Consider the following 24,139-nt stretch of genomic DNA (forward strand, 5'->3'; position numbering starts at 1 on the left):
TTGAGAGGAATATGTATTCTCTCTTATCAGAGTGTGGAGTTTGATATGTATACATAAGATTTACCCTATTCATTATGTTGTTTAGACCTTCCATCTCCTTACTTATTTTTTGCCCACTTTATTTGTTTTATACTGAGTATATTAAAATCTATTAGTGTGTTCCTATCTGTCTCCATGTATCTCCTGTAGTTTTTGCTTCATAAAAGTAGTTGTTCTGCTATTTGGTACATAAATATCATAACTATTACATACTCTTTGTGGATTAGGGCTTTTACTATTTAAAATGTCCCCTTTTGTTACGTTCAGTACTTTGGGACTTAAGAGATAAAGACTTTAAAAAATATATTTGTATTACCTTCCTGGTAACTCCTGCTGCTCCTACTCTCAACGCCTATGATGACCACTCCATAATATACTGTAAGCAGTTTCCATCAGTATTTATTCTCAGTGGGGGCCTATCAAAAGCTGTGATATACCTGCTGCATGCCATTCCCAATCCAAAAGGAAAAAAACAGCAGCTGGATTGTTATTACTCTTAGTATTTATACTAATGTACATTGTGATATTTGGTTTTAAAAAATTTGCCAACTAAACTGATTACCAGATAATCTGCATGCCCAGAAGATCTAAACTAAAATAGAATACTATTTCATTACAGCATTTTGCTATATTTAGTTTAGAATAGGTAGCTCTTTTAAAAGAATTAATTAAATTAAGTGTTATTCAGCAGTAAAAAGGAATGAGAAAAGTCTCTACAGATTGATATGGAGTGATTTCCAGAACATACTGTTAAATGATAAGAAGCAAAGCCCAAAAAAGTAGTTAAGTATGCTACCTTTATGTAAGAAAAAGGGTGATATACATATATCTGCTTATTTGTGCAAAAGAAACACAGGGACAATAAGCCAGAAACTAAAGGAACTGATTATCCACAGGAGGTGGTGAAAATAGGATAGAAAGGAGGAGTAATGGGAATGGGGTAGCAGGAATGAATATAGTTGACACTTCTCAGCATATGCCACTTTGTATAGCTCTGACTTGTACAACCCAAGAAATAACTCACATACTCCAAAAGTAAACAACTAAACCTACCAAGATGTGGGAGAAGAAAATGGAATACAAACAATAACAAATGAATAACATAATTATGTTGAAGGTGGGTGGTAAGAAAAGAACTAACCTAAGACAAAAAGAACTGTACCTAAATGTTATGATCTAGTTAGTATGTTTCTCATAGGGATATGGGTCAGCAATTCTGAAACTACTTTATGTGTATGCTAGAATTGAACAAATAAATAAATAAATAAATATATCATAGATAATGAGAGCCAGGCTACTTACCAATAGCGAAAGAAATTACAAATAAGCAAAGCTAAAATGAACCCTGTGATGTTGAACAGGAATCAGAGGTATCAGTCTAAACTCAAGGTTTTCACTATACACACAGATAGATAAATATAAAAGTATGCATATTCATGGATTAGTGTAATACATACATTTCCTAGCTCTGTCTGCTGATGGGGCCTAATATCAATTGCCCCTGTGGTAGACAGACTCTGTGGAGGACCCCGCCACGATCCCTGCCTACTGGTGTTCATGCCCTTGTATTATACCCTTTCCTTGAGTATGGACAGGAGCTGTGAGTTGGATCTGACGAAGAGAAATGGCAACGGTGATGGGGTGTCTCCCTTTTGAGTATATGTTTCATTATATAGCACTCCATCTTGCCAGAGGATTTGCTCTAGAGACTCTCTCTGGTTTTGAAGTAAGTGGCCATGTTGGGAGGCCCATGGGGCAAGGAGCTAATGGTGGCTTCTAGGAGCTGAGGATAGCCTCCAGCCAACAGCAAAAAAGCTGGGGCCCTCTGTCCTATAACCACAAGGAAATGAATTCTGCCAACAATCTGTGTGACCTTGGAGGCAGATTTTCCCCCAGGAGAGCCTCCGGACGAGAATCAGCCTGGATGACACTGTGATTGCAGGTTTGTGAGACACTAAGCAGAGCACCCAACTTAGCTAAGTGCAGATTCCTGGTCCACAGAAACCAAAAGAAAATAAATGTGTGTTGTTTTAAGCCACCAGGTTTATGATAATATTGTTATGCAACAACAGATAATACAACACAACATAAGCAGTGAGAATACTTAGTGCCCAGATCTTGTATTGTACCAATGCTAATTTTCTAGCTTTGATAATTGTACTACAGGTATGTAAGATGTTAGAATTGGGAAAAGCTGGGTAAGGAACATATGAGAAACCTCTTACTATTTTTACAACTTTTTGGTAAGTATAAAATTAGTTCAAAATAAAAAGTTTAACTTACAACTCAATAGGAAAAAGATAACCCAACTGAAAAAAGGGCAAAGGATCTGAACAGACATTTCTCCAAAGAAGATATAAAAATGGCCAATAAGCACATGAAAAGATGCTCAATCATGAGTCATTAGGGAACTGAAAATCAAAACCATAATAAGATACCACTTCACACTCACTAGTATGGCTAGAATCATCAAAAAGTCAAATAATAACAAGTGTGCTGGTGAGGATATAGAGAAATCAGAACCCAACAGAGTCCCACTGTTGGTGGGACCATAAGATGGTACGGCAGCTTTGGAAAACTGTCTCGCAGTTCCTCAAACGATTAAACATAGCTAACATATGACTCAGCAGTTCCACAACTAGGCAAATACCCAAGAGAAATGAAAACATATGTACACAAAAAAACTCACAAATGTTTATAGGAGCATTATTTATAATAGCCAAAAGGTGGAAACAACTAAATGATCATCAAAAGACAAATGGATAAATAAAATGTGGTGTATATATACAATAGAATATTTTATTTAGTCATAAAAAGGAATGAAATACATGTTACATGTACATGTTACAACAGGGATGAACCTTGAAAACATTATGCTAAGTGAAAGAAGCCAGTCACAAAGACCACATATTATATGATTTCATTCATATGAAATGTCTGAAGAGGATGTCTATAGAGACAGAAAGTAGGTGATTGGTTGCTTGTCTAGGGCTGGGGGATACAGCAATGACAGCTAAAGGGCATGGGGTTTCTTTTTGAAATGAAGAAACGTTCTTAAATTGACTGTGGTGATGGTGTGCGTATCTGTGACTCTACTAAAACCCACTGAATTGTACAATTTAAACGGGTGAAACATATGATATGTGAACTATAGCTCAATAAAGCTGTTTTTTAAAAAAGCCCTTGGTTAACTGGCTTCTCTTGTACCCTCTCTTGCATTGCTGCCACCTGCTGGTTATTGTTCTAAAATACCTGTCAAAAACGATCAATGTCTTTAATTTTATAAAAGCAAACACTGAAACAAATGCAAAGAGAAAATTTGAGGATACTTCTCTCTATCCTTTTGGAAATACCATCCCAAATATGATCAGGTTCTCTGAAATAGTAACTTCATTTATCCTTGGAAAAATAAGATTCTGAATAAAACATATGTAAAAGGCATTTGGACATTTTTTGAGATAATCAAGGAAATGTGAATTGGGATTTGCTATTAGATGATAGTGAGGAATTATTGATAATTTTGTTAGCTGTGATCATTGTTGTCCAGTTTTGTTAAGTTTTTATACTCTAGAGATATATACAGAAGTGTTTTAGGAATTAAATGACTCAATATTAGGGATTTGCTTTAAAGATACAACAACAAAAAATGGATAGCAGAAGTAAATATGGCAAAATATTGATAACTCTCAAAGTTGAGGGATGGATAAATGGTGGGGGGAGTACTATTCCCTCTTTTGGGGTATATGTTTGAGGTTTAAAAAAAAAAAGAAAAAGGACTATTATTCTTTGAGACCAAAGGACATATAAACACGCTGAATTCTCCTAAGGACAAGGTGGAAAATCAATAAATGGGGGTAACAAATAATGAGGTTTACAAATTATAGGCAACAAAAAAAATTTTTTAAGCCTGTTCAAAGAATAAAAGAAGACGTTTCTTCAAATCTTACCCAGGTCATACTGTGGTTGTTACATGTCAACAATACATGCTTCACTGATACTCAGAAGTGTTCAAATACTAATTCAGGCAGGAATCTTTTTGAAAGCACGTATTTTACAGTACCGCACTGAAATCGCTTTTATGTCATTGAAATACTCACCCTTTGAGACTTGGCTCTTTTAAAGAGAGAGGAGTACATCTTCTTCTTCGGCTTGACAGCTCTGAAGACAGATCTTCTAACTTGTTTTCAGATTTAGCAGTGTTATTTGAAACAAAACTGGTATTTGTCAAGTCCTGTAGCATTCTAACACCTGAAAAGAGTATTGTTTTCAAAAATATTTTTAACAGTATATATAGAGATATGGAACTACATATAGGATATTTACTGGTTTGTAAATTATTGGTAGCAAATTTTTAAACTTAATAATCAAGTTATAATGTTAAATTTTACAAAAGTAGCACTGAAATTATCTGTAAATCAGTTTTTTTTTTTTTAGCAATAATGAGAGGAAAAGAGACCTACCATTTAAGACAAACTAGCAAGTAGTAGCCTGCAATATTTTTAAACTGAAATCACATTTAGGCTGACAGAAATTCTTCATGAATTCAACTCTAGTCACCGAATCACGCAAATTACTGCACATTCATTCAACATTTGTCATCGATTGCTCACGCTATGAAAGGCACCATGAGGAACAGAGATGAAAGACGGCTCACCAGTCTCTAAAATGTCCTGCAACTCTAGACCTTGGCACTTCTTTTGCGTCAGTATTCCTTTTACCTGAAGTCTTATCCATAAAAATCCTAGTGTTCTATATACATACATTGAAATGTTAGGCTCCCAGTAGAAAACTTTAATTGATACGGGAATGTCTAATGTTGCAAAATTGCTAACAACAAAAGAACGTCAATGTTAAGGGGAAAAAGTGAGGTATGTTATATATAGTATGATTTCAAGTATATATTTTAAAATGCATAGATTCAAGCCTGCATGCATATGCCAAAATGTTGACTGCAGTTCTTCTGGGTGATTGTTTTTTCTACTATTTTCTGATTCTCTACTTTCAATTTTCTGCAATGAGCATTATTTTAATAACTGGGGAAAATAAGAAATAAACACTAAAGGTAAAAATCCTACCTATGCTTTAGGGCTTAAAATGCTATCTATTTGATGATGCCTCTGCAGATTCCTCTAGCCAAAATTATTCCCCGTCATTACATCCCTTAACATGTGTGGTTTTATTAAAGCATTTGCCATATTTAAACACTGTACGTGTTACTTTTCCATACATGTACTCTGAGGAAAGGGAGTTGGTATTGTTTATTTTTTAATCTTCTAAAATACCTAGAATAAGTGTTGATCGTATTAAATATATGCTATTGGAGAGAGTCCCAACCTTAAGAAATTTGCAATTGTCTTTGGTAAAATCAAACCAGGGCAATTCATTATTATATGCATTTAAAACACCCAATTTCCTTCAAAAATATGAAAAAGGAAATTATCTGCCTAATGCCATTATCAGACAACTTTGTGCTAAAGGCCAAATACATTTTTTAGTGTATAAATGTCCAAGCCACTCTCATTGTTATCTTCTCAAAGTATTAAACTTTCTTTAAATTCCTCCATATTGCTTCTACAGATCAGGCTACACAATTATACATTGTTTTAAAATTCCATAAAAATCAGTTGTAACAGGAAATGCTTTACTGGTTAAATGAAAAAATATATAGAATTTTAAAACTTGATCACTTCAGGTATGGACATACCTATTTCTGATCTTTGTGTTCTCTGGTTGACTTTAAATTTCATCTTCTCATGCACATCATCACTTATTTGAAAGATGGGTGAGCTCTCCAGAGCAAAATTTTCTTTCAGATTTTTACTAGAAGAAATACTCATAGGTTTTGAACCCTCAGGAATACTGTTAAAGGAAGAATCTTGTCTGTTAGGTGAATTCATCTGAGATAAAGATTTCAACGTTTTTGTGTGGAAGTCTGGCTTAATTTTGACAATTTCCTCATTTTCCAAATTTTTTTCCTTAACAGCATATTCAGATTCAACTGATATTCCCTGAACGGTGTCAGATATTATCTCCATTAGTTCATGACTATCTGGAGAAGGATCTGCGAAGGTCTTCCTTTTCTTTGATTTGGATGTCATTTTATTTACTTTTTTGACCTGGCACTCTCCTTCCTTTGTCACTTCCATGAAGGGGATATCTCTCTTTTTATTCAGGGTTGTAGTGCTTTGCTTTGGATTCTTATGTAGTTCCATTTGGTTTCCAGGGTCAGAATCTGTCTCATCAGTACTGTGTTTTAAACCTGCTTCTAAGGAAACAGACGTCTGTGAAGAACCTGTTAAGTGCAAAATAGGTTTGTTGTTACCTTTTGCCAAAATGTTCTTTGCCTTGCCTGATGATTCTTTCCCATGTTTTTTAACTGGTTTGTAAGGATTTGAAATTTGACCACAATTTTCTTTTTCATTATTGTTGATTTCCATACAGTATCCACTAATACCTTGGCCTTCAAGTCTTTGTTTAGATTTATTTATTTTAAAATTAAGATCTTTTGTATAGCTTTCTTGGCCATGCACATCTTTATCGTTATCCTCATATATCTGGTACATTTCAGAAATTATTTCTGTCTTCCGATTTACTTTCTGCCTAAGCTTCTTATTCGTTTTTGATTTATTCTGCTGAGCGGGTTGCTTATCAGTGACATGCTTTTTCAAATCCAACATATTCTGGGTCTTATACAAATTTCCATTATTTTTGGTGGGAAGATAAATCGTTTGACATTCATTTGTGACTTCTAGGTTTTCAGAAATGGTTTCTTTATCCTTTGGGGTTAGGGAAAAGAAGGCACCTTTTACTGTGTCATGTACACCTTTGTCGTTAAATTCATTTTTTTGGTTCATTTCCAAAATTATTTCTGTTTTCCGACTTACTTTCTGCCTGAGACTCTTATTTATTTTTGATTCATTTTGCTTCCCAGTATCAGTAGCATGCTTTTTCACCCCTAAAAGGTTTTGAGTCTCATAATCACATGGATTCCTATTAGCTCTGAGGGAAGGATCAGCTATCTGAAACTCATTTGCATCTTCTAGGTTTTCAGGGACGATTTCTTTATCTTTTTGGGTTAGAGAAAATAAGTTACCTTTTTCTGGGTTATGCATTCCTTTGTCATCATTCTCATATATTTGGTTGATTTCAGAAATGATTTCTGTCTTCCGACATACCTTTTGCCTAAGCTTCTTATCTATTTTTGATTCATTTTGACAAGCAGGTTGTATATCATAAACATGCTTTTTCACCCCCAAAACATTTTGAGTGTCATAATCATATAGGTTTCTACTATCTTTGGAAGCAAGAGCAGGTGTGTGAAACTCACTTGTGCCTTCTAGGTTTTCAGAGATAAGTTCTTTATCCTGGGTTAGGAAGAAAGAGTTACCCTTTTCTGGGCAATACCCACTTTTGTTATTATCTAAAAGATTCACTTTGGAAATTATTTCTGTCTTCCTATTTACTTTCTGCCTGAGATTCTTATTAATTTTTGATTCATTTTGCTGAACAGGGTACACGTCGGTGATCTGCTTTTGCAGACCCAATACATTCTGGGTCTCACAATCACACAGGTTTCCATTATTGCTAGTGGAAAGACCAGATTTTTGAAAGTCATTTGAAACTTCTAGGTTTCCAGAGATGATTTCTTTATCCTCTCGGGTTTGGAAGGAAAAGTTACCTTTTTCTGGGCCTTGCACATCTTTGGCATTATCCCTAAGTATGTGGTTCATTTCAGAAATTATTTCTGTCTTCCGATTTATTTTCTGCCTAAGCTTCTTATTTATTTTTGATTCATTTTGCTGAGTGGGTTGCATATCAGTGACATGCTTTTTCAAATCTAACATATTTTGGGTCTCATAATCACATAACTTTCCATTATCTTTGTTGGAAAGATAAGCTGTTTGAAATTCACTTGTGACTCCTAGGTTTTCAGAGGTGGTTTCTTTAACCTTTTGGTTTGGGAATAAGTTATCTTTTTCTAATGTATGAATCACAAATGTCTGTCTAGAAGTTTTACTTTTCTTATAAGCTAGAGAACTTGGACCCATATCAAATTTACTGTCCTGCTGGAATTTATCTGAACTTTGGGAGAAAGAGTATGTTTCCTCTTGATCATCTGTTACATGAATTCTTTTCCTCTTTTTGTTATACTGTGTACTTTGTCTGTCATCCTGATCAAAGCCATTATGAAGGGTTATTTTCTTCAGCATGTTCAACTGAGTCAGCTGTTCAGTACTGAAAATAAAATTTGGTTCTTCTGAATCCCCTTTGCCATCCAGGACAACAGATCTTTCTGGTCCATTTTTGATCTTTTCCTCAATATTCACATCTGAGCTATTTTTAAATTGTCTCTTTGATCTTTCTCTTTTTTCAGAGCTTGGATCTTTCACTTTTCTGAAAGTTTTCATTCCACAATCATTTGGGTTTTTATTATCTCTTTTATTTTTAGTGCCTGTTGAAACTGTAACAATTTTGCTTACTTCACTAGCAGTTAAATCCATGTCATCATCATACACAGTTTTTTGCAACTGAAAGTCATCAGTACCCTGAACTGGATTCATGCCCTCTGCAATAGGTTCACTTGCAGACTCAGATGAGGCAGGAAGGCACATTATGTTTCTTTGCATTTTAATATTTGCTTCGTTAGTACAATCTTTTATTTCATTATTCCAATTTAATATTGGACTTGAAATCTGTTGTTGATCCAAATCTGTTACACAGGGAGTGTCTGCTGGATTATTTGATTCCCAAGATGATACACGTTTTTTCCTTTTAGTCACATTACTCGGAGATGACTTTTCTCTGTGGCTCATCGACTGGGCATTTTTCATCTCACTCATTAGAGAACTCCTGGAACTTTGGTCTGAGTGGGAATGGCTTTCTATAAAATAAAGGGAAACAAAATTCAGAAATAAGTAGTAACAAGGAATTTATTATTTTAAACAAATGAGATTAGGAATCAAACTGTTTCAGAGAAAGGATTTCTGACAATGTGTTCTCTTCAGACACTAATATTATGAAGAATCTATGTTGATAAATATTAGGGGACTTCCCTGGTGGTCCAGTGGTTAAGAATCTGCCTTCAATGCAGGGGATGAGAGTTCAATCCCTGGTCAGAGAACTAAGATCCCACATGCTGTGGAGCAACTAACCCCGCATGCTGCAACTACTGAGCAAGTGGGCCACAACTAGAGAGCCCACGTGCTGCAACTACAGAGCCCACACACTCTGGAGCCCACACGCCACAACTACACAGCCCACGTGCTCTGGAGCCTGTGTGCCACAACTAGAGAGAAGCCCGCGTGCCACAGCAGAGGATCCCACATGTCGCAATGAAGATCCCGCGTGCCACAACTAAGGCCCAACACAGCCAAAAATAATAAATAAATAAATATTTAACAAATAAATAAAGCAGAACTGAATGGAGTAGTCATAAGTCACATTTTACATTTCTATCTACAGAAAATATATACTGGGAATTCACTCTGTCTTGGCCTCAGCAGTAGAGTGGAGAATAGCCAACAATAGAGCCATTAACATTAACATATGTTTCTAAGTGAGAGGAGTCTGGGAAATGAACCCAAGTAACAGTGATAACTCTGATAAGGATTACTATCAAAATGTTATTAGCAGGTAGCTAAAGTTTATAAAAATTATATACACACAGTCATATACCTTTTAGAAAGGAAAAATAATTCAAACTCCAAATTCAATATAGTTATGGTTCCATATCCCAATCTGAAATTCTATGTCAAATATATAAACCAGACTACACCACAGGATTATTATTTTAAAATACCATATAATTAAAATGTAAGTGTCATCATTTTTTCTTACTCAACCATCACCTAGGCTCAAGTTCTTGCTTTACCACCAATTGGTTATGATCTTGAAAAAGTCATTACACGTATCTAGAACCTCTATTTTTATATCTATGAAAAAGAGAAGATATAACTAAATAATATATCATGTCTTTCAAGTCATAAGCTAAGATACCAAGAAAAGCTCTTTAGGCCAGCTCACTTCTAAATACTGTTTCCAGAGTAGTAGTATTAGGCCACTGTAGACCTGACATTTGTTGGCATATTTACTTTTCTCTGGCTGCATTGGGTCTTCGTTGCTGCGCGTGGGCTTTCTCTAGTTGCGGCGAGTGGGGGCTACTCTTCATTGCGGTGCATGGGTTTCTCACTGCAGTGGCTTCTCTTGTTATGGAGCACAGGCTCTAGGCACACAGGCTTCAGTAGCTGTGGCACACGGGCTCAGTAGTTGTGGCTCACGGGCTCTAGAGCGCAGGCTCAGTAGTTGTGGCGCATAGGCTTAGTTGCTCCATGGCATGTGGGATCTTCCTGGACCAGGGATTGAACCCATGTCCCCTGCATTGGCAGGCAGATTCTTAACCACTGTACCACCAGGGAAGTCCTGGTATATATACTTTTAAACTAATTTTTTCACCAGAAATTTTAAATAGTAGAAGTTAGGAAATCTGTAACATAAGAAGTCTAACTTATTAACTGTTTATACATGATGGATCCCAAGAAGAAAATCCAATGAATGTTAACTATTTAATACTGACACTCAAAATGAATTAAAAAAAAAATCTCACCTTTGGGAAGTGTATCAACAATAGAAGAAATGTGTTTTGAATCATTTACACCACAAACATTCGTATCATTTTCTTTAAGAAATAACAATTCCAAGTTATGCTGAGTTGATACCAAAGAGGGGCTATCAGGTGATGTCTTTGACATGATATTGTCACACTGCATTTTCTCTTTATCTTCATCATCATCATCATTTGAAGTTAATGGTACCCTAAGAGCAAGTAAGAATGAATGAGGAATTTTGTATTTTACAAAAATTATTTAGAAAATTACATGGATAGTTCTTTCTATATTCCATTTATTTAAGATCCAACCACAAACCCACCCTGATACCATTTTGTGTTCAGTGAAGGCAATTATACCATTTTGTGTTCAATGAAGGTAGAAAATGGTAGTTTCTAATAGTACAGAGGAGTAAAACAGGAATGCTTCTTATCCCCTTAACTCCAGTGACTTCAAAAGGAGATAAATGATATAATCACTGGTTGAGCTATTAGGACAATAATATTAATGAAATGAATAAAGTTCAAACATACTTATAAATATTCATGTATAATATTTATAATTTTCCTGTAATTAATTCTATGGAAAAGCCAAAACTCTTCCTCTGGTTTCAAACAAGTACAACTTGTATGTAAAGTTTTGTGTGTAATAAAGTCTGCTATGTTTCCAAAAGGTATCCATGTAAACTAAAGCCATATTCCTAGAGTAGTTAAATCTATGGGGGTAAAAAGAAATCTATGGAGATAGACAAAATGACCTTTTTGAATTCAAAGAAGAAAGAGTAATATGCTCCAATGATAAGGATTTTGCTTTGTATGCCACACAAATCATAGATATTTCAAAATTTTTGATAATGATAAAAATAAATACTAGAAAATATTTGTTAAAAATTTAAAGGCACCTATTAGTAGAATAGCCATTGGGAGGAAATGTCTATACCACTTGAAGAAACAGGTTAGCAAAAATTGTTTATTTTACAGAGGAGAGGTTCTGCTTCAGGTAATGGCCAAATAGGTACTATTGAATCAACCTTATCAAACATAATGAATGTAAATTCTGGACAAAATATAAAAAAAACAACTACCCGAAGTCACTGGAGAGTGAATAAAAAGCAACTAGATACAGAAGAGGGGTTGGCACTTAGAAAAAGGGTGAGCTTCTCACTGTTTACAAACCTCAGTCAGTGCCACATTTTCTAGAAGTTAGAAATCCAGTCTTATTATTATTAGTTCAAGGTCAGAATTCAGGGCAACTACAACTGCTGTAAAGTGTGTGTGATGGGAGAAATAACAGGGAAAGTAGACAGGGAAGCCCCAAATTTTGTGCATAAACTCTCTCCAAATCTCTAGCTCATTCCTGAATCACATATATGAGAAAGATTCCAAGCAGCCCAGCTAAGGATTATAGAACTGAACTGAGATTTCATATGTTGTTCATCACAGGGAAGTAATAACAAGACTGAGTTTAGATAAGGTAACTATCTACTAAAATAAAACATGAAACTTGTTGGGAGGAATATACCTGAATCCAGATTTTCTACAACACAGGAGTCACAATGCTGGGGGTACAATCCAATATTATTCAATATATGAAGCAACAGAAAAACATGATTCAAACTCAAGAGAAAAAGATAATCAACAGAGAATGATCCAAAAATAAATGGCCAATAAGCACATGAAAACATGCTCAGTATCATTAGTCACCCAAAAAATCCAAATCAAAACCACAGTGAGATACCACTTCATATCCACCAGCATGGCTATAATCAAAAGGATAGGTAATAACAAGTGTTAGTGAGGATATGGAGAAACTGGAACCCAAATACTTTGCTGGTGGGAATGTAACACAGTACAGCACCTTTGGAAAACAGTCTGCCAATTCTTCCAAAAGTTAAACATAGAGTTATATGATCCAGCAATTCCACTGGTAAGGGTACACCCAAGAAAGTGAAAAATATGTCCACTCAACAACTTTTATATGGATATTCATACTACCATTACTCATTTACAGCCTAAAAGTGGAAAGAGCACAAATGCTCATTAACAGATAAATGGATAAACAAAACGTAGTTTATCCGTACCATAGAATATTAACCAGTCATTAAAAGGAATGAAATACTAATACGTGCTATAATATGGATGAAACTTGAAAATGTTATGCCAAGTGAAAGAAGCCAGAAACAAAAGGCAACATATTGTGTGATTCCATTCATATGAAATGTCCAAAATAGGCAATCCATAGAGACAGAAAGTGATTAGTGGTTGCTGGGGGCTGGGGAAGAAGAGATGAGAAATGACCACTAATGGATATAGGTTTTCTTTTTGGAGTGATGAAAATATTCTGGAATTGGAGAGTGGTGAATGTTGCACAACTTTGTGAATATATTAAAAACCACTGCATTGTATACTTTAAAAAATAAACTTCATATTATGAGAAATTTTATGTTATGTGAACTATATCTCAATTTTTAAAAAATAAGTAGAAAAAAGGAAATAATAAGGTGCAGACACCAAAGAAATATGAAACCGAAAAAAATTGAGGAAAAAAAATCAAAGAAACCAAAAGCTGAGTTTTTTTAAGAGATCCGTAAAATTGACAATACTCTAACTAGTTTGATCAAACTTTACTGTCTAGATGAAATGGATAATTTTCTAAAAAGACAAATATTTTCTAAGTTGACCTGAAAAGAACAGAAAATCTGAAAAGCCCTCCATATCTATCTAAGAAATGAAATTAATAATTAAAAACTCCAGACCCACTTCTCTTATGAATTCCCTCAAATACTTAAGGAAGAAATACCAATTGTACAATTTTTTTCAGAAAATGGAGGAAGAGGGAACGCTTCTTATCTCATTTTACAAAGCGAGCATAACCATTATCAAAACCTATCAAATATATAATAAGAAAATTATAGACCAATATTCCTTATGAAAATAAGTACAAAATTCTTTAAGTAAATATTAGCAAATCAAATCCATCAACACACAGAAAGAATAATACACCATTATTATACACCATGACCAAGTGGAATTTATTCTAGGAATGTAAAGTTGGTTTAACATTAAAAAAATCAAAGTCACATTAATAGAACAAAGGAGAAAAGTTATGATTCTCTCCACAGATACAGAAAAAACAAATTTGACAAAATTCAATACAAATTCATTATTAAAACTCTCAGCAAACCAGAATAAAAAGGAACTTCCTCAGCTTGCAGAAACGGTGCCAACTTTTCAACAGTAAAGACAGAAGACAATGAAATGATACCTTTAAATTGCTAAAATTTAATAACCTGAAGTTTTATAATTGCAAACATAATCTTTAAAAATGAAGGTGATATAAATATGTTTCCAGAAAAATAAAAGCTGAGTGGATGCATTGCTAGTACCTGCACTAAATAATAAAGGATTTCTTCAGGTGGAAGGAAAATTATCTCAGAAGGAAATAAAATGCAAGAAGCTTATTTGTGAATTTTACCTCAATAAAGCTGGAAAAACAAAAAATAAAATACAATTAAAAAGGAGCATACAATTAAAAAATGCAGGAAGCAATATGAAGAAATTGGAAATGAATATTGACTACACAAAACAGTGAAAGTAGTTAATTTGTGGGATTAAAATATATGCAAAATGAAAATACACAATAATGACATAAAGGCAGGACACAGGAATGTCGAGTTGAAGTGTTCGAAGGTGATAGCATTACTGAGGAATGTTAATATAATAATCAGTATTAGAGTATAATAAATGAAGGATGAGTGTTACTATCATTAGGGTCATCATAAAGGAAGAGAAGTTAATAGACAAGGAAAATTAAATTATGAAAAATATTTTATTTCAAATGAAATAAAGAAAAGACAAAAAAGGAACATAAAACAGGTGGTTCAGATAGAAAATAACTAGATGGCAGATATAAATCCAACTCTCTAAGGAATTATATTAAATGTAAACATAACAGCTATTCTAATTAAGAGATGATATTACATTAAAGTCATTTTTTTAAAAAGGTAAACCTACATGCATTTAAAATATAACAGAGAGTTTGAAAGTATAGAAAAGGACATACCATGGCAATGTTATATCAGACAAGTAGACTTTAAAGCAGTATCATTTCCAGAAATATTTCATATTGATAAAACAATTTATCAGGAAAACAAATCAATCCTAAATTTATATGCATCTAGTAACAATTTTAAAATATATAAAGCAGAAAACTGACAGAACTACAAGGAGAAATAGATAAATCCATAATCACAGTGGTAGACTTTAATGCACTTCTCTCAACAGCTGATAAACAGACAAGAGAAGCAGGAAGGATATGGAAAGTCTGAACAATATAATCAACAAACCTGACATAATTGACGTATAAAAAAATACTGCATCCAACAGCCACAAAATACACATTCTTTCCATGTGTACCAAAAATATTTACCAAATTAGACCAAGCTGTGTTCTAATGCAAGTCTCAATAAATTTAAAACGACTAAAATCACTTGAACTATATTCTGTAATCACAAAGGAATTAAATTAGAAACCAAGAAAAAGTAATTAGAAGAAAATACCCAGCTGCTTGGAGATTAAATAATCTTGTAAATGATCCATGAGTCAAACAATGTGTCTGAACCGAAGGTAATAAATACTTTGAAATAAATGATAATAAGGATACAGCTTATCAAAAAATGTGGGATGCAGCTAAAGAAATATAGCCTTAAATGTAGGCAGCTATGCCCCAACAACTTCATATTTTTGAAAAGGCTTAAAAACAATAATCTAAACCATTTTAAGAAACAAATAATTACAGTAATAGTAAAACTTTTAAATTGAAAAGATAAACACAACACTGTAAATCAACTATACTTCAATAAAATTTAAAAAAGAAAAGAGATAATAAGAAGCAGAATAAACGCAATAGAAAATAAATATGCTAAAAGAAGGATCAACATAACCCCAAAAATGATTCATCTTTGCAAAGATTAATCATCTTTGCAAAGATGATAACACTGATAAATCTCTAGGGCAAAACTAATCAAGAAAAAAGTGAGAAAAAACAAATAGCCAATATTGAAAGAGAACATCATTCTGTACCCTACAGCAGACATTAAACGTGTAACTAAAGCTATTCTGAATGATTATATGCCAATAATTTGATATTTTTAATGAAATGGACAAATCTTTTTAAAAATTAACAAACCTGACAAAAGAAGAAATAGAAAAGCTGAATATTCTTACATCTATTAAAATGGGATGTTATCAAAAATGTTTCCACAAAAAAACTTCAGGTCCAGATAACTTCTCCCAAATATTTAAAGAAAAAAAATTTTTTTACACAAATACTTCCAGAAACTAGAAAGAGGGGTATTTATCAATTCACTTACTGTGACCAGCATAATATAAATATCAAAACTTGACAAAATATATTATAATAAAGGAAATTATACATCATCTTCATTATTAAAATATATGCAAAAATCCTTTAAAGGATTAGCAAAATAAATTTAGTGATATATATCAAAGGGATATATCATCAGGAGCAATTTATTTCAGGATTGTAAGTGATTTAACATTAAAAATATCAATTATAATTCATTACCTTAGTAGAAAAAATATAAAAAATTCATTACATTAATAGAAAAAACAGAGAAAAATATTATCTTCTCAATAGTGACAGAAAAAGCATTTGATAAAACCCAACAGCCATTGATGAAAAAACTCTCAGCAAACTAGGAGTACAATGGAACTACTTTAATCTGATAAGGAGAATCTATAAAAATCTGAGAGAAAACATATTAAATAATGGGAATACAATAAGAATACCCACTGTTAGTACTTTTATTCATTACTGAACAAGAAATAATCAGTCCAACAAGGTAAGAAACAAAAGATAAAAGGCCTATAAACTGGAGAGGCAGGTGAAGGGAAAACTGTTCTTATTTACAAATAATAAAATTCTATCAATAGAAAATTTTAAAAAAACTATGGATAAACTATTAAAATAGCAATGTCAATGTAAACAAGGTTAATACTCAAAAATTAGTTGTATTTCTATATACTATCATCAAAAAGAAAAAGAAAATTTGAAAACTATCAAGAATAGCACTAAAAACATCAAATAAGTAGGAATAAATGTAAGATGTGCAATAACTGTATTCTAAAAGCTCTGAAACTACATACATAATATCTAAAAAACAGAGTGATATACCATGGTCATGGATGAAATACTCAATTTTATAAACTGTCAATTTTTCCCAAACTGAACTATATTCTACGTAATCCCAATCAAAATTCCAGGTGTGTGTGTATGTAAACTGACAAGCTGATTCTAAAATTCACATGGAAATGCAAAAGGCCAAGAATGGCCAATTAATATATTTTTTAAAGCATAAGTAACTAAAATAGAGATTCAAACTATCAAATATCGAGACTTATTATAAAGTTAGTAATTAAGATAGTGGTTTTGACAAAAAGACTCATGTAATGGAATAGTGAGTCCAGAAATAGACCCATACATATCCAGTCACTTGAGTTTTTATACAGATGACACTGCAATGAGATGGGGAAAGGATGGTCTTTTCAATAAATGGTTCAAGGTCAACAGGATTTCCACACTAAAAAAATAAATGACTCTTCTCTCACATCATACCCAAAATTCTAGGTAGACTGAAGATCTAAACATGAAAGGGAAAATAATAAAGCTTTTAAAAGAAAACATACATAGGAGAACACGTCATGACCTTGCAATTGGTAAAGGCTTTCTTAAAAGACACAGAAAGCATAACCATAAGAGGGAGGGGGACAAATAGATGTAGATACATAAATTGGGTTCATCCAAAGATACCATTAAGAGAGCAAAGAGGCAAGCCACAGAGTAACAGACATTTGTATGCACAAAGAATTTATACACAATGTATAGAAAGAACTCCTACATATCTGCAAAAAAAGAAAAGATAACCTGATAGAAAGAAAATAAACATATAAACAGATGCCTAACTTTATTAAGTATCGGGAAGTTAAAACTTCAGCGTAATACCTCTACACCCCATATGGCTAAAATGAAAAAGACAGACAATAACATGTGTTGCTGGAGATACATAACAACAGGAATTCTCATATATCGCTGTTAGAAAGGAAAACTGGCATAATCCCTTTAGAAAACTGTTTAGCAGTTCCTTCCAAAGCCAAATACATGTAAACCCAGCAATTCTACTCCTAAGTATATACCCAACAGAAATGTATACATATATTAATCAAAAAGCTGATACAAGGTAGAATTATTTATAATAGACCAAACCTAGCAAAAAAACTAATAACAGAAGGATGGATAAATTATGGAATAATCATACAGTGGAACACTACACAGCAATGAGAATGACTGATCTACAACTACATAGGACAATACGGATGAAATCTCATGAACACAACGTTGAGTTACAGAAGCCAGAGACCAAAATCATACATCCTGTATGATTTCATTATAGGAAATTCAAAACTAGGCAAAATTAATTAATCTACAATGTCAGTAGTCAGGATAATATTTATCCTTGGGTGGGTGATGAGTAGTGACTGGCAAGGGGCACAAGGCTATCTTAGGTACTGGTAATAACCTGTTTCTTGGTCTGGGTATTGGCTATACCATATAGTGTTCACTGTGAAAATTCACCATTCTCTAAAGATTTTTGCACTTTTCTAAAATGTACATTATACTTCAAACAAAAGTTTACTTAAGGGCTTCTCTGGTGGCACAGTGGTTGACGTCCGCCTGCCGATGCAGGGGACACAGGTTCGTGCCCCAGTCCGGGAAGATCCCACATGCCGCAGAGCGGCTGGGCCCGTGAGCCATGGCCGCTGAGGCTGCACGTCCAGAGCCTGCTCCGCAACGGGAGAGGCCACAACAGTGAGAGGCCCGCATACCGCAAAAAAAAAAAAAAAGAAAAAAAAGTTTACTTAAGAAAACAAAATAAAATTTTCTGGAGGGCAAGTTAACACTTGATTTATACATTTAGATGAAATAATGCATGCATAATGACGGCCAAGATTTTCTTGAAAAAGAACTGAGCACCTACAAGACAACAAAATGTACTATTTTAAAACTATATTAATTAAAATGTACAGGTGCAATGTGGCGCCAGTACAGAATAGAAAAAACAATGGAACAAACGGGAATGAATAGAAAATGACAAAGTGGATAAAAGAATTTTTACTATAGTACAGATACCACTTCAATACATAAGTGCACTTTGTACACTTAAAAATGCATTAAACCTATAATTTATGTAACAGAAAGAATACTGTCTAAAAGAGACAATTCTGATCAATGCTATTAATTCAATGAGTCATTTTACCTCTCTGGACCTCAGCAACTGCCTTTAAAAGTGATAGGTTTGAAATAGGGTATTTACTAAGATTATAATCAAATTAATCAAGAAATGGGAATTTTGGTCAGGAGAATAGTAATGATGAACGTTTATTTTAAAGTCTGAGTAGTATGCAAGATAATAAAGGTAGAAATAGTTATCAGATTTACCCAGCAGAAAACATGAGGCCAGTGGTGACCTGGAGGAAAAGAAAGAACTGAAGAGTAGCAGGGTTCTATAGATGACCTTGGTTATTGAATTGATGGGTAAGTTTCCTTGGAGCCCTGGAAATACAACCTGTAGCAAGATACCACAAACCATCTCATTTCTACCTTAACAGGCAACTACAGGTTGATGAAACCTGAACATTGCATAACACACACAGATTATGTTGTATGAAAATCTAAGTATTCTGAAACAGTGTAATTCAAACCTATGTAACTCAAGGTCTACCTGTGCCTCTTTCTTCTCTAGAAACTATGGGAAAGCTGGATATTATTTCAAAGTTTAAAACTGAATTCTATTAGATTATATCTTCAATTTCTTTCACTGGTACAATATTGACAAGTATTTCATTATTTATTTTTAAATGTTTTTCTGTTTCAAGGAAGCAAACCAAATAAAAACTTTTCGAAGTCCAATTCAGGTAAAAGTGCACCAGTCAGTATTTAACCAAGTTTTGAAGCAATTACCTTGCAAATGGAAGACGCATCAATTTGCACTGTTTACTAACCCGTTTCTTCTTGCTACTTGGCAGAAGAAAGGGACTCTGATGGAACTATTTTTGAAAAGGACAAAGAAAATGAAAATGAATGAAATTTCTAATCTCATTAGATCATGTTTGTCATTAAAGTACCAAATTATACAAGGATACTAACAGTAATAGAACAATTCTTACGTGTAGCCTTCAATAGTTTAATAAGAATAATGTGATGATAAGGTTAAACACAGTTCATCCTTAATCATGCTATACAAAGATAATCACTACTAATATTTTGGTATATAACCTCCCAAACCTTATTCTATGCCTATGAATAAATACACATGTCTATACTCATGCATATACAATATTTCTACATATACATTTGACCCTTGAAGAACATGGGGATCTAGGATCTACCTCTATTTTTTTCCCCAATAGTTTTTCGATTGTGTACATCTTTTTAAAAATAATACAAATTCGTCCCTAATTTGAAATATGACTTTTCTACTAATATCTTTTATGTTTTTGAATCTGTTTTGTCTTGTGTTCCATGAGCTGTCTAATCCTGTGTTACTTTTAATCGAAAGCTAATTTTTATATAAAAATTTCAATAACTAATTATATCAAATAATAATGTGCTGTTAGCCAATTAAAATTAATATTATCTCCATTCCTTGGTACAAAGTTTAAGATATGCATCTCTAACCTTGATGCTACTTAACTAATCTCAATTATCCTCAGTAATGCTAAAAATATTACACTATTTAGACACAAATTCTACTTACCTCAGAAAGCGTGCTCATTTCAATTGCAGTTATCAAGTTATTGTTCATGAGTGCTTCTATTTCTATAAGCTTCTTATTCTGAAATAAAGAGCCTTCTAATTAACTAAGATTTGGAGTTTATTATACCATACATTTACAAATACCATCAGTTGAGAAGACTTAAAAAATCACATTAGGCTAAAAAGGTGCTACACTGCATAGTTCAAAGAGACACAGACACAGACACATACGCACACGTTTTGAATGCTTTTGAGCTATCAGTCATAAATTTTCCTACTTTTTTTTTTTGGCAGCACCACGCGGTATGTGGGATCTTAGTTCCCTGACCAGGGATCAAACTCGAGCTCCCTGCATTGGAAGCACAATGTCTTAGCCACTGAACGGCCAAGGAAGTCCCTTCCTACAGTTTTTAATCTTCTCATAATAATAATACATCATGTGGCAACTGAACACAGTTAGTCAGCCACAGGAATTTAACCTCCAAGAAGCAGAGTAAGTCATTTTTCCATTTTAAATTAATTTCTACTCATTTTGGAGTTAGAGCTATAGCTGTAGCTGTAACCTAGCTAAGCACTGGCTCTAACTGCCCTGCTGTGGACAGAGTTGGAAGTTGGAAGGAAAAGCAAGGACTACAATCTTCTTTCTATTTGGCTTGTAGCCAGTGGAATGTTGCCATTAAGAGAGAATACAAATACTCAGGGAACTTCCCTCCTTTCAATTCACTGGAGGAATTATGCCCATCTTCTTAAAACATATTAATGTAGGGCTCCCCTGGTGGTGCAGTGGTTGAGAGTCCGCCTGCCGATGCAGGGGTCGCAGGTTTGTGCCCCGGCCCGGGAGGATCCCACATGCCGCGGAGCGGCTGGGCCCGTGAGCCATGGCCGTTGAGCCTGTGCGTCCAGAGCCTGTGCTCCGCAGCAGGAGAGGCCACAACGGTGAGAGGCCCGCGTACCGCAAAAAAAAAAAAATTAATGTATCAAGTCTTGCTTATGATAAGCAATCAAATGTTGATCAAGGTATTATATTAGTTTGCAGAGCCACAAGTACACATTTAGAATGTAGATTCAAGACACCTATTTTATTACCCATTAACAGTTTGTCCATTAACATGGCACACTCTTTCAATAATTTTTTTACATTAATTACAGGTTTGAAAAACATTTAGAGCTTCTAAAATAATACAGTGTTAGAATTCAAACACAATATAGTTTCCATACCAAATTATTTAGCTTTAGACGAAGAAATGTGTTCTCAAAATTCAATTTTTCCACTTCTTTTTGCAATAGCATCTTTTCAGTTGTAATTCTTCGAGAATTCTCTTTCTCTCTGCTAAGAGCCTGAGCTAATGCCCTGTTGTTGTGTTTTAAAGAAATTTTGAAAATAGAAGAATTGTCTGTAAAAAAATTGTAAGAGTTAATATTGAACATCTTAATTCATTTTCATATTCCTTAATAAAACTACTTTGGACAAAACATATTTCAGTTTGTAAGTTTTAGCTGAAGTTAGAAAAGAAGAGCATGACAACACAGATGGAATTTTGAAAAAAATGTACCCAGAGTTTGGAGCTGAAGAAATAAAAGCTAGATAGAAGGTGAATAAGAGTTGTGAGAAATGCAGAATGTTTGTGAATACAGAGTTAGGAATAAGAGGACTCTAATACAAGGCTTCCCTGGTGGCGCAGTGGTTGAGAGTCCGCCTGCCGATGCAGGGGACACGGGTTTGAGCCCTGGTCCGGGAATATCCCACATGCCGCGGAGCGGCTGGGCCCGTGAGCCATGGCCGCTGAGCCTGCGTGTCTGGAGCCTGTGCTCCGCAACGGGAGAGGCCACAACAGTGAGAGGCCCGCGTACCACAAAAAAAAAGAAAAAAGAAAAAAAAAAAAGAGGACTCTAATATAGACACAGTACTCTAGATAATTAGATCAGTCACAAAAACTAAATCTTGATACTTGTTGCTCTGCCTTCCTTCCTACCTTTGACTAGGAGGTAAAATGGAGAAGCTGATCCCACAGCTCTAACTAAAGATGTCCTAGAGGAATTAGGGTAGCCAATCTGTGAAAATTTTAGAGCCAGTTTCTGTGGCTCCAGAACTGAATTAATGCTCCCAAAGTCCATTTTTCAAAACCTCAAGTAGAAAGGCAGCATACTTACTGTAATGTTGGACAGATCATCTAAACCCTGGGGGACCTTCTACCTCCACCTTAGATATCCTATCTCTTATTTCTAGGCATCTATTGCAATCTAAACTTGACCTCTTCTCTTTACAAGTACTATGTAAATATAATTTAAATCAGAATGCTTTCCCGTTGTTAGCAAAAGAAATTTAATTGTGAATTCCTTGGTAACACTCACCTTACATATAGTGTTCCCTTAGTACACCTAAAGCATAATTATATTTTCATAGTTTTGATTTACATGCCACTTTTCAATAACACATCCCGTGGATTTAAAGTTATAGTATATGTAATATGTTTTATAATAGTAATATATATTTTTATGCAATAGTATTAATAGTTATAGTAATAGTAATGGTAGTAATAGTTTATAATACTAATAATATTTTTTTAAATACTCAGGGAAAGCTTGGGCGTCTAAAAAAAACAGAGTGCAAAAAGTACTTTATTTTTAGCACAAAGAAAGTAGATTCAGACAGCCACCTTTGACATATCAAGTGGAAATAGACTAGAACCAGTTTAGGACTTCCAGAAGCTAAGGGTTAATAACATTTTCCTGTTGCACTCCTCAGACTCAGTGTATTCCTTCATAGCAGTGGGCGTGCAATGGTCCTGCCAAAGAGAATAGGAAACTGCCACTATAGAAAGTGGTCTAATACAAAAGATGGTCCTAGAGACCTGGGTAGGAGCAACATTACGATTTAAAGATACTCAGGAGGTTGGGCTATTTCACAAGGCACAATTACTTTTCACACGTGTTGATCAACAGGAAACCTCCCCCAATCCTGCTACGATGGAAATGAACCATTGAGATAATTTTCAGAAGTAATGAAAATTTATCTTGGGGCATTTCCCTTTTTTTTTCTCTTTGCCTTCTGACATCTTAGCTCCAGAATCCATGAAACACCATCTCCAAAGAGCTCAGTGCCCTCATGATGAGCTTTGGTTACATAAAATCACCCACTACAGCACACTAACTGGGCCAACCACCTCTAGATTACCCATCATCCAAATGCTGCAACATGTCAGAAGGACAATCCGTCACTTTTTTTTCAGCTCTTTTTCAGAAATGTCACGTTGGTATTTTCTTTGCAGTGTAGGAGGTAGCTGCCTTGGGCCACCCCAGCCTCACTGCTGAAAATTCAGCTGTCACCATTGACAGTAAATCATCATAACCACCCAACAGGAGTTGAAGGAGACAGGAAGAATTGAATAGAGAAAGTCTCATTTAACAAAATAGTCATTTTCTATACTTGAAAAAGTATCAAATACTATATCAATTCTCCAGAAAAAAGTAAAAATGTGAGTATACTTTAAGACTAGTAACACTTACTTATTATTTTTGTTTTGATTTTTGAAGCAAGAGAAACATTCAACTTAGCAGCCTTTGACATTCTTTTCTCTTTCACATGTCTTTTAATTCCTGAGGTAAAAAGTGAACCAGTTTCCATCACTGGGTACTCCATCACTGAAGTAAAAAAAGAAAAA

At 34.2% G+C, this 24,139-nt stretch overlaps 1 protein-coding gene across 1 annotated transcript; it reads right to left on the bottom strand.

Moving 5' to 3' along the window:
* Positions 1 to 4,132: 4,132 nt before the first annotated feature.
* Positions 4,133 to 24,117, bottom strand: SGO2 (shugoshin 2; the record flags this gene model as incomplete). Its single annotated transcript, XM_079710556.1, has 8 exons — positions 4,133 to 4,287; positions 5,744 to 6,841; positions 7,133 to 8,920; positions 10,643 to 10,851; positions 19,683 to 19,768; positions 20,479 to 20,556; positions 21,696 to 21,871; positions 23,985 to 24,117. The coding sequence occupies 8 exons, from the start codon at positions 24,115 to 24,117 to the stop codon at positions 4,133 to 4,135; spliced, it is 3,723 nt and encodes a 1,240-aa protein (XP_079566682.1).
* Between the last annotated feature and the right edge of the window lie 22 nt (positions 24,118 to 24,139).

This window comes from Hyperoodon ampullatus, assembly GCF_949752795.1.
Source record: "Hyperoodon ampullatus genome assembly, chromosome: 8".
NCBI lineage: Eukaryota > Metazoa > Chordata > Mammalia > Artiodactyla > Ziphiidae > Hyperoodon > Hyperoodon ampullatus.